This window comes from Tyto alba, unplaced genomic scaffold (genome assembly GCF_018691265.1).
Source record: "Tyto alba isolate M040663 unplaced genomic scaffold, T.alba_DEE_v4.0 Super-Scaffold_44, whole genome shotgun sequence".
Lineage (NCBI taxonomy): Eukaryota > Metazoa > Chordata > Aves > Strigiformes > Tytonidae > Tyto > Tyto alba.
This window is the reverse complement of record NW_024881320.1, coordinates 7,428,431-7,445,747: the sequence shown is the minus strand read 5'-3', so window position 1 is coordinate 7,445,747 and position 17,317 is coordinate 7,428,431. Positions and strand designations below refer to the sequence as shown.

Sequence of the window (17,317 nt, the reverse complement as noted above, 5' to 3'; positions counted from 1 at the left end):
CGCGCCGCCGCGCCGGCTGCCGGCCGGGGCCCGCGCTCCGCGGAGGGGGGGCGGGGCGGGGCGTGGGGTGGGTCCTGCGGCCCGGGCGGTCGGTCTGTCCGGACAGGGAGCGCAGCGCGCCCAGGAACGAGACGCGGGCACACAGCACAAAATTACCTTTTATTGCAGGGTAATAAGCGTTCAGAGAGTAATTTCTGACAGGGCAGGTAGCAGTGCCGACCCTTTTCTTCAAGATTTTGTGTAAAAATCCACCACGCCTGCTGGCGGGACGAACTAGACCCTGCTTACCTGGAGCACGGGCAATAACATCCTCAAATGATGGGAAGGGAGAAAAAAAAACCAAAACAAAACAAAACAAAAAACAACAACAACAACAACAAAAAAAAACTTAGTGCCACTCTTGATTACAAGAAAACAGGGCCAAGAAAACTCAGGCGATAGTTTAGCAATAAACGAAATACAACTTCATGGCGTTCACCGAGCCGATACGTCAGTGCTTCCACCAGGCCGTGCGGCGGGGGCTGCGGGGCGGCTGGGCCTGCCCGGGGCCGGAGCGCCGCGGCCGCCGCGCGTCCGTCTGTGCCGCTGCAGGCTCGGGGCTCGCAGGAGCAGGACTCGGTTCCTGGAGCATCTCGCGACTAAATCTAAATTTTAGATGAGTGTCAGTTACTAACTAAAAGTATAGAGATAAAACTAAGATAAAACTGAAAACAAGTGACAGTATACGGAGATAACTGTTTAAAATTCTACATAATAATACAACATCTGGGGATATACTATTTTCTAAAGAGTAGAGAACTTACTGAAAGACTATCTCCCCATCATTTTCACTTACTGTCAATAAATTCTAAAGTAAGCAATGCTGGTTACTAAAGATTTGAGGGGTTATTTTCAATAGCAAAGTGTAAACTGGGAAAGTAAAAGGTTACCCAATATAAGCAGAGTCATCAAAAGCATCTACACAGCTGTCATCAGAGTGATGGTTACAACTGATGAGGTCAAGTGCTTCTGCTTGAAAAAACTGGCCGGGGGTTGTGGGCTCCAGCTGGGCTGGACTGGCAGGTGCCACAGCCATTTGCTGGGATACAGCTATGGCTGGAGAGAGTATATGTCCCGAAGTCTGAAAGTGTCATAAAACATACTGTATTTTTAACATTTGCAAGTGTTCTAAAGTGATCAGAAAAGAGGGTGTGAAGTTTTTAAAAATTATTCCAAGGAGGGAGGTAAGTACATTGAAAAAGTACAATTATATTATTACCATAAAATTACATTTGCTCCGGTCTATATATGGAATGCCTTTTTTACCATCATAAAATTCACTCTGGGATGAAGCCCAAAATCCTGTGTCCGTAAAACAAAGCTTGTCTATAATTATTCTTTGGATAGTATTCTTTTATCTTTGAACAAGACTGCATTTTTGACATAACATTTAAGTCCATCACCTCAGCTCAGATAAAACAAAATACTGTTACTCAATGTCCCAATTTTCCAACTTTGCTGAGTCCTACACACAGCCTCAGCAAAGTTGAAACAGGTGCTATAAATGCACATGAATCTGTGCCTACATATTCATTTAGCTGAGGGAGGAACATATTTCTCTGCCTGCAACTGCAGGAGTGATAAGAATTCACATATGCCATGGCAATCATGTCTTTGTTTCTCACCTGTGCTTCCCCCTGTGTTTGGATTTGCTCCACTGTTTGTTCCTCTTCTGGCTTCTCAGTAGGCTGTTGCTCCGACAGTTGTGGAGCTATTGGTTCTTCAATTAGTGCCTATGACAACAGAAATAGGTGGAAGGGGGACAGGGGATCACAGCAATGGGCTTCTTTTTAATTATTTTAATTCTGAGTAGATAAAAACCATGATTGTTACCATGAAGTCATGTAAAGATTTATCTTGAAATGAATTCCTAATTGTCTACACCAATAATTGCAACAGAAAATTCTGATTTGACAAAAAAATTATTACATATCAGGGTTGCCTGCTTCTGACATTGCTAAAGTGCCAAAAAAGAAGACAACCACAGAAGTGTAAAGGAACAGGTCTGGAATGGACAGCTGATGCTCTGAAAGGGGATTAGACAGTCAAAACCTATACTGAACAACTTTCAGTCCTCCAAAAACTTGCTATTTTTCCTTACTCCCAGCCTTTGCAATTGTTTTGACATGAAAAAGTAATTGAAAAGATTTGAAAGTGAAAAGAATTGAAAAGGATGTACAGAGTGGAATTCACCTGGAAAAAACTGAACGGACCTTTTCCTGTATCATCACAGGTTCTGCACAGATGGAAGCAACCTCAGACATAGGCAGTAGCTTGTCATAGTTCTCTGCACTGAAAGTAAATGAAGTAGCTTAAACTAACTGCATTTTGTGTGACTGTTCTAATATCCATGACATTTTAACACAAAGAATTTTAAAATTCTGGAAGAGGAATCTGCAATTAAGATCTGACAAAGCTGGGGATTAGCAGGGAACTCCAGACAGTTCTTTACCTAGAAATATGACAGCTATATTGTCACACCTGATAAAACAGTTGAAAGCCTGAGCTGACCCTCCTGGTACATCACATGGAGCAATACTGAAGCACTTTGAGCTTTTCTTTACATCAGCACAAGCACAGGTTTGATTCTTTAACAGTAAATGTTCTACCTTAACTTAAGGCTGAAGGTCATCCCAGTCCCTCTGACAAAAGAAACACCCCTATGAAATATGTGCTTAAGAGACAAAAAAATTTCACCAATCAGGCCATCAAACTGATTAAATATTAAATCTGGGAAAAAATATAATTGACAGTAGAAGTAAACTTACAGAAGCCTATTTGAGTAACTTCTTTTTCTAGTAGTCATTGTCATCAACTCAAAGTGATTCATATAGATTTGAGTACGCTCAGAATTCTGGTCTTTAGCATAGGGCTGTCTAACATGAGGAGGATAACCACCTCTGTCCTGAAATAAATAGAAATTGAAGACTTAGATACCAAAAATAAGTAGTCTTAAGTGCCCTGTTGCAAAAATCATACTTTGCAATAGGTTTGACTGAATAAAATTCACATCCTGCCACTTAAATAAAAGTTAAAATGAATAGCTCCTCTTCCTTATTTTTAATATACTGATAGGGTCATATCATTGTCACAGCACTGGGGAAATTCATATTGTTAAGTGTATGGAAACTATAATAAATATAACCTGTAGTAGTCATACTGACAGGGGAAGATACTTACTAGCATTTGCTTGTATACCAAGCTACTCAAAATTCTAAAATGTAGTTATGAGTCTGCTTACAAAACACTCATGTAGTCCACTAACAGCAATGAGGAATTAAAAAACAAAACAAAACAAAAAAACACAACAACTAAAAAAACCAAAACCCAACAAAACCAAACCCAACAAAACAAAACCAAACCCAACAAAACAAAACCAAACCCAACAAAACAAACAAAGCCAAACCCAACAAAACAAACAAAGCCAAACCCAACAAAACAAAAACCCACCAAGTTTTCACAATGTAACACACATTTCAACTTAAACTCACCTTTCCTTCCAGACCTGCAAATGCTTTTATGTAATGATTTTGGCATTGCTTTGGGGACCGATAAACATAGTTACAAGAGTTAACAACATCGCTGACAAAGTCCCAGTTTGCTTTCTGTGCTGGTGACACAATAGCAAGGTTTAAAGGGAGTGTCCGTAACTGTTTCATCGCCTACAGGCAGAGAGAATCAAATCAGTGTAATGTTTCAATTAAAAGCTTTTCTTGTGTGCACAAGCAAGTGTAATCCTGTATTAATCAAGGTCTATGGATGCTCTAATAAACTTCCAAGTAAAAAGTTTCTGAAGTCAATAAAAACAAAGTAGCATCTTACATTTAACAGTGCCAAGTCTTCAGCAATTAGCCATGCAGGACTATCTTTCCCAGTGTCAGCAGCTGACTTGCTGAGAGCTGACATGGGTCTTGCACAACACATTTTCTGGTTTACCCAGTGGAGGGTGTCTTGAGCTTTGCTCTTCTGTTGTGTTTTCAATAATCTTGGAGTCACTTGGTTGAAAAGTGAAGGTGGAGGAACAACCATCCTTCTGTGGCAATGCTTCTTTCTCTCACCTGAAGCTAAATGGCAGGACAAAGTTATTATCTCCAGTGAGAAAGGAACTTTGTACAACAAGATCATGACAGAAAGCCAACTGCTGCAAATCATCTAACTAATGATAAGTCTTTTGCAGTACTTTTCTGAATGCAGGTACCTCCCACCTGTGGTCCCCTAGTACAGTATTTGACTTGATCAGTCATTTCGAAACAGCTTCTTGCTTCACTAAGAAAATAAGCTGAAAAACAGATCAAATGGATGCACAGGAGTCTCACTGCCTTATTGCTGCTCATTTAATTCACAGGACAATAGCAAGTTTTCACAGTGCACTCCCTCACACTCTACATTCAATCATTTTGTCTGAGTAATATCAATCTTAGCAGAGATAACAGTACATGCATGTCTAAATTTTTAAACACAAACTTAAAGATATTCTTGCAAAAGAGTTTTCATATTGTTTCACACTGCAATGTTACCATGCCTTCCCATGCAATTTTGAATCCAACTTACAAGCCAGATCTGTTCTCTGACGCTTACGCGCCGTCCTAACAAACAGAGGTGGAAGCTTAGACTCTGGAATCAGGGTACTAGTATACATCAGACACATAACAGAGTCAGTGTAGACATCATCATGATTCTCAGGTACAACAGGAGGAGTCCAAAGCTTCAGAAAAACCAAATCAAAACAAAACAAAAGGTTAGCAACAGCAACAAAAAACCCCAAACCCCACAACCCATAGTTTCACGTTAATTGAAATATTTTAGGTAAGGTTTTCTTCAGATGAAGTAAGAGCTACTGACTTACAGGCATTATTTCTGTTTCTCCATCTGGTCTGTCACAGACAAATTCCTGTATGAGAAACAAAGAATTTTTGATACCTCATACATAATCCAGTCCAGAACCCAGCATTTACAAACATGAACTTGTTTGCAATAATTATAATTTTTCAATTAAAGTAGAAAAAAATATTTAGGGAATGACTCTTAATTTTCAATATTTTTCTCAATCTCTTCCTTTAATTATTATTACCTTGATACATAAGTGTGTATTTCCATTTCAACTCAACCTACCAACCCACAGGTCTGCAAAAACAGCAATCTGCTACTCTACAAGAACTAAAACTGTCCACAGTTTTAATTTCAAGAGCATTCAATTTCAAGAGTACAATAATTGTGCAAGGGCACAAGACCAGTGCAGTACAAACCCAACAGAAACAAATACTTGGTTCGTAGTCACAATATGCAAATTCATCGAAAAGCAGGGACTTGGAGATCCCTTGATGTTACCTTGTTATAAGCATCTTGTCTGGTATATGTTAAGAGTTCCTCTTCCACTCCCTGCTGAAATTTTTCTTCTGCCTTTTCCAGCTCCTTGGCATGCTGATATTCCCATTTTATATATGCAGTTTTTAACTCCTTTTAGGAAGAAACTTTGTACAATTTAAAATACTACCACTTTTCACAATACATATGAGTCCTGGTTTAACTGGGATAGAGCTTATTTTTCTTAGTAGCTAGAAAAGTGCTGTGTTTTGGCTTCAGTATGGGATTTGGTATGAGAAGAATGTTGATAGTAGACTGATGTTTTTAGCTGTTGCTAAGAGATCAAGGGCTTTTGAACTTCCCATGCCCTGCTTGCAGGATGTGCACAAGAGCCTGGGAGGGAACACAGCCAGAGCAATGGTCCCAAATTGCCCAGTGAAATATTCCATATCGTACAACATCATGCTCAGTGTATGGATAAGGGTTGGCCAGGAAGCTTCTCCTTCCCTTCCAGGAGAGTTCTGGGATTTTCTCTCCTCTGAGATCGCTAGCTAGGAACAGACTGGGCATTGTTTGGCAGGTGGTGAGCAACCGCATTGTGCATTACTTGGTTGTATTTTCTATTATCACTATCATTATTATTATTATTATTTCACTTTTATTTTATTTCATTTATTAAATTGTTTTTATCTCAACCTATGAGTCTCCTTACCTCCAATTCTTCCACCTATCCTGCAGGGCAGGGGAGGGTGAGTGAGTGGCTGCATGGTGTTTGACCGCCAGACGGGTTTAAACCATGACCATATGCTAACAGCAGCAAATTGCCACTGATCCGAGTCTCACCTTTTATAGGCTAACAGTCATAGCAAAGTTAGTTAAACTGTGTTTTCATTCTTGGGTAAGGCCCTCATACCAGTAAAGAGAAACAGAAATATGTCTACCTGTTAATTAGGAACCAGTGTGGTTTTAGACCACGATCATTTCGAGCAAAATTTCAGTGCTCATAAACAAAAAACAAAGAAAAAAATCCCAAATAGACAAACAAAAAATAAAATCTGACAACACTTGTGCTTTTCTATTTTGTTTTTATTAATTACTCAGAAAATTAAATATAATCACTTACCTTGTTGACTCTCTGGCTTTTTTGATCATTCAAAGTATGAAACAATTCCAAGAAATTCAACGCATACTTTTCAATTGGCTTAAGCTGTTCAGAAAAACATTTTGACACTTTGCTAGTTGTTTAGCTTTTGAATTAGAAACATGTACATAACCAGTGATTTAAAAACAAGCAGAAAAACACCCCAACCAATAAACATATTTGTTTCAGTTGCAAATAATGGCACCAGAATTAACACAGAAAAGAGATCTAAGGACCAAAAATCTGATAGTCTGGTCCCTAGCTAGTCTGCTCACATCTCACCACTATCACTGATAATAGGATCCAACCATTGGCTTCCATTTTCCTAACTGAAAAAAAAAATAATAATGAGAATCCCATCCAAGTTATTATGCATACTCTTGACTGGTTCTTAGCAAGCAGGCTGCTGCTTTGGTTCTGCACAGGTAGCCAAAGGGAAAAGGAGACAATAAGAATCAGACAGAACTTGGGGAATGCTAAGAATGGTCATTTCAAGGTTAGGAAGAAACAGATCCAAGGCTTTTAAGGAAAAACACAAAGCACAGGACTGTAAAACAGTTTTATATCACAAGACACAATTTAGTTCAATGCACTTCACAATCCTTAGGAGGACATTTGGTGACTTAAGTGTTTCAGTAGGTGAACAGAACTATAAAAAAACTCAGATTACCTCCCGGGATTGTTTCAATATTTAAGTTGCACAGAACTGTTTCATGTAGATCGAGTGGAAATAAGCCATTTGATTGTTGCACAGGAAAGTAAATTTCAAATATTTCTAAACATTTACTTAGAACAAGAGAAATCATCATACCTGATCCACAAAGCTAACCAGCTGTTCTAACTGTGAAGGAACCGTGGTATTTCTTGAATCATACAACTCTGAATCTATGTAATTTCTTATCTCAGATAATGTCTCTTCTGTAAACATCCCAGAATCCTCTTTTCCATTTTCAGAGCAAAGAACCTTATGGAAAAAAGGTTGCAAGTATTCAATAAGACAATGTATGATGTCAAAAGTTTTTTAATCATCCTAAAATTGAGTTTAGAAAAGTCAGGTTACAGACATATTTGACACCATTTGCTGCAGGACATGTTGATTTTGTTAGATTAAAACAATGCCAAAAATAGTGTCAAATTATAATTGGAAGAAGCAGTTTTCTTTCTAGATATTTTTATTTTCTGATTTTGTATATGAGCTAGCAGCTCAGGATTTTCATTGATTTTTAACTGTGATCACATACCACTGGCCCCCAGATAAGTCTGGAAATATATATAAAACTAGATGATGTTTAAAATTCTGAAGGACTACTTTTTTACATTTCATTAAAGAACGGCTCACATTCTTAATATTACAGTACCTGAGTTAAAAAGCCTGTTGAATAATCATCTCCCTGAGCAGTCACTTCTTGAATCAAATGTTTAATACCTTTTTTCAACAGCCTCTCTTCGACAGAATTTCCGCTTATAAGCCTGTAAAACAAAGAAACTAATTAAATACTGTTTTCCTAGAAAACAGTGACACTTTCTGAAACTCAGCTGTTTCATGCCTAATGTTCCCCATCTACAACAGTGAGCACCAACACTCATTTAGAGTCCAGCAGGTATTTTCATAGGAAGTTTTGTATTCGTTTTTTAGTTTCTTAGAGGAAAGCTTTATTTAAACATCTGATTTCATATTTTCAAAACACGGTGTCCTTTTAAGTTCTTATTTTAAAAATTAACAATAAAGAATATCATCTTCTATACAATTAGTTTTTTTTTAAAAATCCTTACAGTAGCCGGGTATTTGCTAACAGTGTCTGCACTGCACACCCATGCATACCTGGCCAGTGGTGTGAGCAAGAGCTCACCTCTGCTCTCAGCACATCCTTCCAGGAAAAGAAACAGTCACTGGAGAGAAGCTTTCAAATACATCTTAGAACTACATGAATATCAGCATCTCATCACTAGTGGATTTGAAATCCAATGATAGACCATCAAGAAAGAAATTTATTGTTTATCAAGAGCAGAAAACACCCACAGATATTAATGTTCATTTTGACTGTCCCAACACAGAAATCCAGATGGCTGACAAGATGACAGTGGGAGGGAAAGACAGGAACAGAAGATATATTAAGGGAAGAAGTATTTATGAGCGATCAGTCTTTAAAGGGATCTTAAACGACCAAATGATTTAAACTAAAAGGACAACCTCAACCGAAAACCTTAGTTTCACCTAAAAACATCTTCCCTCTATTTTTGATTTTAAAAGACATATACTATTTCTTAGCATAAAAGTCACCTGTACATGTGAATATCTCCGTGTCTTGCAATTTTATCACACCATTCTTTAGCCTTTGTATCCATCAGCGGATCTAAAGCAGTGTCATAGAAGACAACAGTATTCACATCTATATGGCTGACACCTGTGGAAGGAGTGTCAGAAGAAAGAATAACACAGAAGAATCGCTTGTCTTGGTTGAAGTTTTTTATGGATTCCTAAAATGGGGAGAACAAGCAACTTAGTTACAAATTCACATTAATAAAGCACAAATCTCTAAAACTTTTTTATGGAAGAAGATCAGAAAAATTGTTTTCTTATTACTTCCCCAATGTACATTAAGCACGCAAACATTTTAAGTTATCTGACTGCCCACATTACAGATCTACATAATTAAAAATTAATTTGTGTACCATTAAAACTATTAATTTATGGTGCAGTCAACCAGATAAAAATCTGAAGAGCTATTACAGTACACACATTATGTCCTATGACTAAGCACACCTGACTGGGTTATTACATTCTGTGCATGCTTCATGGGTTTTTTCTCTATTGACTAAAATGAATCCCTTCTATTGTTCTGCCTTGTGTTGCTTTAAGGCAAAGTATTCCTCTATGTTTTATACGGCATCTGACAGAAAGCATAACAGTGCAATTTGAAATAAAAAATAAGACAAGAATAACTTAACGATATTGTTAATGTTTGCTCAAACTGTAGGCCCCAGAGGATACTGAAAATCTTACTGGAGAGGGAAATGAGCATACTTTCAATTTATCCTCAGGCAATGCCAGGGCACTTTACAAAAAACAAAAGCCCCTGGAGTAAGGCTGAGGAAGTACCAACATAAAAACAGCAACTGCATTTGAAGTACTAACAATGAGGATATCTACAGATAATGAAAGCAAAAGTAATTAATCAAAACACTATAGTGAAATAAAATGTCTGTATTTCGAGCACAAATTACTAATAAATGTAGGACAACTAGAGGCATACCTCTTGGAAACACTCTGGATGCTTCATCAAAGAGTAATATAACTGACATATTTCGTATATAATTACATATTTTGTGCTACAGCTACATACATACTTTTCTTAAATAACTAATGAAATTATGCAAATGAATTTTGCAAATGTATTAGACTTTCTTTTAGCATTTTCCCTTTCACTATAATCATCTTTTAACTATTAGCTTAAGTAAGAGGTTCTCTTACCAGATAATGCCAACTGTGAGCACCATTCTCATTAACTCTTATGTATGTGAGAAAATGGAAGTTCAAGAACAGCTCCAATATATCAAGCATTGGAACCATCTGCGTCAAAATCAACACACGATGTCCTTTTGCTTTCAACTTCCGAAGCAAGACAGACAAAGCTTCCATCTTGCCTGTTTATGAAATAGGAACTTGAAAGTCTGCAGGTAGCATTCATTAGAGAAACCACATTCACACGGTTATAACAGGTGGTGAGCTTTTTAATACCTGAATCACGCTGCACCAGTCGAGGATCCGGGAACTGTAGAAAATGAGGCCTTGCTATTTGCTGGTAATAGGGCAGTATCTGTTCCTTCAGATTAAACTTCAAGACATTCATTTCATGGGTATATGTATGAGGAGGATTTGCTACATACAAATATGGAGGAGCAACAGCTACAGCTGGCAATATGCACAGATCTCTATAAAACAAACCAAAACTTTAATATACTAATTTTTAACAGCTTGGGCCATTGACTACTCAAAAACAGTAATAAAGAAGATGTCTGCAGGGAAGCAGAAGCTGGATAAAGGTAAGTGAAAGTAAATCAGTATATGAAGTTTTATGTTAGCATCAAGTAAATGCAAAACCACTCAAGATCAGAACGAGATGAGGAAATTACCACTACCCATAAAGTTACCAAGATAAGCTGACTTGCAACTCCTACTGTTTGGTAAGTATTCACACAAAAAATACAAGCTATGTCAAAATCAAGTAGAAATGCTAGATAGATAATAACAATTGCCATGAAACTATTAAGAGTTTTAAAATCTTAAATGATCTAAAATTATACATCAGGCATGCAAATAGATTCTGCATAAAGTAATTTAGCTTGCAATAAGGATTAAAAAAAGCAACTCATCACTTTTAGCATTTTACAGTACTTTCCATAAATACCCTGGTTTGGATGGTAGTATAGACCCATCAAATCTGTGCAAAGATGGGAAATAGATTTGTCTCAATTACCTAGTAACAACATCCTTCAGGGCGATCTGTTGCTGCTTCAGTGTCAGAATGAGTTCTTGCAAGGGATCCTTTAGAACCTCTGAAGTCCCTGAATATGGAAGGCAATTTGCAAAGCCAGCCCAGCGCCATTTGTTAATCCTGGCAGAACAATGCTGAGCGATTTTTCTTTCACTGGTCCAAGAGCAAATTTCCAACAAGTCTCTGCCATACAGGGGCGTTCTGGAACAACGACGCTCATTCTCAAAGTATATTTTGTCCAGGTGTTCCTTTAGTTGTCTTTTTTCTTCTATGATACCCTTTAAATTGAAAAATATTTTCTGAATGTATTTTGACCAGATAAAACTTACGTGAATGAGAAATTTATGCAAAAGAAAGTTGAAAATTAGGATAACTTAGTTAATGTGACAGTTCTATTAATGACTGTGAAAGGAGAAGTGAGCAGGAGAAAAGCTAACAATTAGAATAGTATTTGTGATACAAGGACAGATGTTAAGTTTGGTATTTTAATGAAAAATAAATCTGCTTTCCTACTTTATGCCTACTGGCTACAATACAATGTCAGTTTCAAACTACTATTGGAGAGTCCGCTAGTACAGATGGGTAAGACCAGTCAATTACAATATTCTACATGCTTTAAAAACTAAACCTTTAGCTATTTTAGCAAACAGATGTGTACACATGAATCTTGTAAACTATACATTGTTTATGATCAAGTATATATCATACAAAGAGCTAGCACAGTACCTGAGTTGGACACAGAAGTCTAGATACTGATTTAGATTTAGTATTCAAGTCATCCACTGTCACGTTAATAAATTAATTTTTCCAGGAAAGCAGAAAGACAAGAAAAATATTTTAATGAAGAAAAATTATTTAATTTCACAGACTAATTATATTACAGTATAAGCGTATTGTAGCTTTTAGAATTTTGATTTCTGAATAGTTAAAAAGTTAACAAAAAAGAAAAAAAAAAAGGGAAAAAAAAGAGAAATATGTGAATTGAATCATGTGGCACCTTACCTTGCTGCTTCAGAGACTGTCTACCAGTAAGACGACAGAACTGACTGTAAGATAAAGTAAAAGTTTTCCCTCTAAACTGTAATGTTACAGGCTTCTCTGGCTCAGCAATTCTTTCTTGTGCTCCAGCTGTGGAAGACATTGGGCCAAGTACTATCTTGCTGGCTGTTAAGAGAAGACAAAAAAGTTACAAGGTTTAAAAAGAATTTCCTCACTGTATGCTGCAGAATTTGAATGCTTATCCTATGCACAGTGTGCCCTATTTCCAATGAAGGGCAATTTTACTCCAGACATAACTAACATTGCACTTAACTGCAAACAGACTAGGCCTGCCTCTAACACTATGTGCTCTTAAACTACACATGAAATGTTCTTCCCCTCAGTACCACTAGTAGACCTATTAAAAAAAAGATTATTTCCTAGGTACAATTTGACTGGTATTTCACATATATACTCATTTGACTTGACAATGTACAAACTTTGCAAGGGCTTCAAGAGTCTGCACATTTATATTTTAAGCACAGTCTTGGCAGAAAACAACCACAGAATAAGAGATCTTTTCCTGGACAATTCATTTTCAGCAATGGAAGAGTTCTTAGAACAGTTAACAGCACAAAAGAATAACTATCCTATATCATTTTCAGTCTCCCTTCATACTGAATGCTTCCCAATCAACCATGCAAAAACTTACACTGTAACCAGCTGAAATCAATATGTAGAGGATTTAGAAAAACCCTGAAGAAGAATGTGCTTGAAATACTGCACTACATCCCCAACCATCTGAAAACGATCTGTTCCAAAGCACTGTACCATATAAAAAAGACCCAGTTAAGACCTTTAGTAGTGGCTCGGCAGAGACCCCGCGAATGGCACAGTGATGATCTCTAAATCTTCTCAGTCAGTTAAGAATGACCTGTGTGAAAAGCTGCCTCACACACTGCAGGTCAGGTCTGAAGAGTTTCATTAAGATGGTATACCTGGAGACCAACACAACTGCCCGCAAAATTTCCAGTTTGCACAATAGCATCATTCTGTTTATAAAATACAGACAGATAGATAATAAGGAATTTTTATTTTTTTATTTTGTGAGCATTTCCTGTTAGAAAACTGCTAATGGAATTTGATGTTTAAATATGTAATGTACAAACACCCTGAGTACAACCTCATTGCTTTCCCAAATTCAAGCAATATTAAAAAAAAGACAGCAAACCAGAAAGCAATAGTTTATTATATGTCAAACACACCTCCCTTATGATGATTATCCGAAAACATGACAAGGACTTGTTGTCTTTGTGTTTTCTCTTGATGATCTGCCATAACTGTTGCTGTGTCCGCTGTTTGCTGCGACTGAGACCTTGAGAAGTCTCTAGTCCTACCTTTGGGTTTTTGTCCATACTGCACTGGTGTAAATAACCTGAAAATTAACAAATCATCTTTCTACTCATACAAAAAACATACATGAGGAAGTTGTTAATCCTTTCATCCTAATACAAAAATCAAGGTAAAAAGCAAATAGTTATTTTTAGTCAGTAACCTGAGCTAGAAGGGGTACCCAGCTGCAGAGCATTTGGCAGGAGGGATTCTGCTTCTCTCAACACACAGAAGAAACACAATATACTGTAAAAGGCAAGTACACCAAATTCTCTAAGTCTCCAGTCTTCTCTGAAAGATTACATGAAGGGGTACAAGCATGACAGATCCCCCATATTCCTTAATCATCTTTGGAGTCTAAAGACAGCAAAAAAACTCCCCAAAATATGCTAATAAGGATCAAACTTCTTAATGGAGCAAAGTCTTAAGAATGGCTAGGTACAATATAAGTGCAAAAAGCAGGGGATCCCTACTTCCATGCATCTTCACGCTGTCTGGTTTTAAACACATCCTGCAATTGTAAAAGCTGACTTCACAACAATCATTCTGTGTATACTACTGGGAAACTAAAGATGTCTAAACAGCAAAAGAATAAATTCTTTTTCTGCTTTCCATATATATTTTAGCTATTGCTTCTAGTTCTTAAATTTTGTTAACCGACAAAGCTTCCTTCTGCAGAAGTGCCTAACAGAACTAGCGCTGGACATCCTCCTTGTCACCTGTTACACATGCTGTCTTGGGCTTCCATAACCATGCTGTGCTCTTATCAGGTTAATTTATTGTAAAATGTTTAAGCCTACATTGCTCTACAGCAGAATTACATTCACGCCAAGACTCAAAAATGAACCCTCCCAACTGCTCTTCAGAAATAAGAGTCAATAGCAAAATAAAAAAGTTCAAAATTTAACAGAACACCTTTTTTTCTTCTCCTCCCACCACTCCAAAAAGAAAACCCCAATATTTCTTTAAGTTCTTTGTAAGCACATCTTAGACTTAAAATTAACTAAAGGGAGAAGATTTAATTATTCTGCTTAGGAAACTACTGCAGAAGTCACTTCCACTGTTTGATCACACACAGCAGATTTTAACTCACTTGAGTTTGGCAGGAAATATCACAACTAAGCCTTTGTAAATGAAAACAACTATTAACTGCTAAAAAGCAGTCTGCTTTCCCTCAGAAGACTGGCATACAGTCTTTAGCAGTGATGAGTTTGGAAACAAAAGATAGCAAGAAACACAAATGCTTCTGAATGACCCCTCTGGGCTCTCACAAATACTACTCATTTTCACCTGTTACCTAAAATCAAGCAATCAATCACTGGAACACTGCATACCTATTTGGTTTGAGCTTCACTGGCTCAAGTCTGGGTGATGAAGGAGAACAGTAGATCTCTTCAATAAGCTTCCTAGTTACCTTCAGTTTTGGCAGTAGTTGTGCTTCATAGCAAGTAATTTGGTTTTCCATCCCAATCACATCAAAGAGAGACCAGTCTGCATGCTTAAGTTATAAAAGAAACAACCTAAAGAAATATTCTACTACTATTCAGTTGCCATAAAACAAAAAAGAACAAAAAAAAAATAGTAGTAATAATACCACATTATCTGAGAATGATTAAAAAGCTCACAGCTGATGCCAGAATTAAACCAAAATGTGGAAGAGCCAAGTGTCATGTGATTTTGCAGAGAGCAGCTGCTGTTACTTTAAAAGGTTTCAACAACCTACACCATGAAAATAGAGCATTATGCTCATGTTACCAAGAGCCAAAACCAGGACAGCACCCTGAAATTACAAGCTCTGCAGTTAAGTCAATGCTTGTAACTAATACATTTGTCTTATTCATTCCAGACTCATCCATTCCCACCTTGATGTATTAACCCTACTTCCTTCACAAGCCTTTGACACTCACCCTGTCCCCCCACCCATACCAGCGGGCTTAAAGGAGTAACTATTTTAATTTCCCGGGACACCCAATGCTATTCTTTTAGCTTTGTCCAGTCTTTCTTAAGCCTCTAGTATTCCTGAAATCACTAGAAAAAAATGCATGAAATCGCTTGCAATATAACTTTAACAAACAGACTATAGTTAAAACTAAACTGCTGAATCTGATGCAGCTTCTCATCCCCAGAGCCGTACGCAGCTTAACTATGCCCTTACTACTCCTCAGGCCAGGACAAAAATGACACCTTTCCCTTGATTTTAAGACCCATCCATTTAGGTTAATTGGGAACTTTAAGCAAAACTAGAAAATGTTGCAAAATAGTCTGACCTTTTTTGACAAGGATAGCAAATTCCCAGCACACCTAAATTCAGTACTACCATAAAGTCAGTGGTTATTATTTATAGTCTTAGCAGTTGCTTCTAAAAATAAATGGATTAGCAATTCAGATTTTGAAATTTAATTGGAACCTGAATTACGTGTAAGAAATTTTATGTCATAAGCCACCTGCTCTCCCAGTCAAATCAAGTTAAGTACAAGAGAATTACTTCCCTACTCACCTTCCAAAGATCCCGTCCTAACACATTCAGCACAAGGGAAGCAGTTGTAAACTCCAGCTTGTCTAATACACAGGAAGAACTTGGAAGCCGGGGACTGATCAGATCAGGATGATTGCACACCATGAGCAGCTGTGTCAGAATATGGAGGACACTGACAAAGTGCCCACTTCTAAGACATTCTTGAGTTCTGTTATTCAAAATGAAAATTTAATTTAAGTTATCTTTTAAACCCAGTGCTTTTTGGCAGCTTAGGTCTTTCTGCACACACAAACTGTTTTTCTGAATAAATCTAGTAACACCAAGGTATCAATCTTAGAATATGGGTTTAAAAACACAGTCTTCCATTCCTCCAGCTTCTTTCACATTCACACAGACTTTTAATAATTCATAAAATGTATTCTGATTTTAAAACTCAAATTATCATAAATGTGAATTTCTCAAATAGCCACTGTATTTCAAATGGAAATTACATCAGATAATGTATGAAGAACATTGTCAATATTAAGGCCTTTTTTTAACATCTGAATAAATACCACTTTAAATTATGAAATTCATTGACAAATAGAAACTAGACAGATCAGAAAAGCAAAGTAACATAGAACCTATATTCAGTTCCTAATTAACTTAAGAATTAAATGTAGACAAAAACTGTGACTCATGGTCAACTGTCTAAGTTATAAATATTTTGTCCCATATGTAGTTTATCCCATAATCTGCAAATACTGTTTATTTATGCTTCTTTTCACCTTGTAAAACAACTAGATATAAATAAACAAACAGAGGATGAAGAAATGGCTGAATGCAATGAATGCAATTACTGCTTAGTGTAGAAGATGATTAGGCTGCTCAGCACTATGATTTTGCCAATCTGCTTTAATCTTTAGGTTTGCCCATGACTCGCTTAGAAATAACACCCCAGCAAACAAGCGCTCTTGCTGTAACTGGAATAATTCCTAACTTTAATGACGAATGAACATTTAAGAACTACTCAACAGATGTACCTTGGTTGAGACAAGATGTCTTTATACATTGACTTCTGCCGATTAGAAAGAGCACATGTAAGTACATGCTCATATTTCCTTGGTAACTGCTTTTCAACATCAGTTTTGGACCTCCGCAAAATAAATGACTGCACTACCTAAAAGAATACAACACAGTGATTTCCTAATTGCATTTCCTCAGAGAAAGAAATGTAAGACACCATCCTCAAGGGAGACGTACTCTCTGCAGTTTCACTGCAACTCGCTGGTAATGATCTTCATTCCCCTGCACAGATGCTACCTTTGTGCAATCCAGATAGGATTGGGAAATCCCTGGAATCAGGAAACAGGCAATAGCCCACAGATCTTTTAAAACAGTAGGCAGAAGCATATCCATCAAGAGTAAACGATGATGACTGTAAACAATGAAGATAACAATTAAGGTAAAATATATTTCATAATAAAATTACATCACAAGCAAGCAAATTTA

The 17,317-nt window shown here is 37.1% G+C and overlaps 1 protein-coding gene and 1 non-coding gene across 2 annotated transcripts; both read right to left on the bottom strand.

The window, feature by feature from the left end:
• Positions 1 to 140: 140 nt before the first annotated feature.
• LOC104366435 (E1A-binding protein p400) lies at positions 141 to 17,317 on the bottom strand. The gene is made up of 24 exons (XM_033008433.2): positions 17,069 to 17,317; positions 16,849 to 16,985; positions 15,848 to 16,034; positions 14,685 to 14,848; positions 13,224 to 13,393; positions 11,983 to 12,144; positions 11,707 to 11,762; positions 10,963 to 11,258; positions 10,224 to 10,417; positions 9,957 to 10,129; positions 8,766 to 8,962; positions 7,843 to 7,954; positions 7,296 to 7,448; positions 6,467 to 6,550; positions 5,368 to 5,496; positions 4,886 to 4,930; positions 4,591 to 4,744; positions 3,862 to 4,103; positions 3,531 to 3,701; positions 2,808 to 2,944; positions 2,253 to 2,331; positions 1,665 to 1,772; positions 930 to 1,120; positions 141 to 644 (listed from the first exon to the last, which is right to left on the bottom strand). The coding sequence occupies exons 1-24, from the start codon at positions 17,222 to 17,224 to the stop codon at positions 491 to 493; spliced, it is 3,651 nt and encodes a 1,216-aa protein (XP_032864324.2). The 5' UTR covers positions 17,225 to 17,317; the 3' UTR covers positions 141 to 490.
• LOC116965389 lies at positions 9,443 to 9,581 on the bottom strand. The gene has a single exon (XR_004409332.1). It is a non-coding gene; the product is annotated as a small nucleolar RNA SNORA49 (small nucleolar RNA).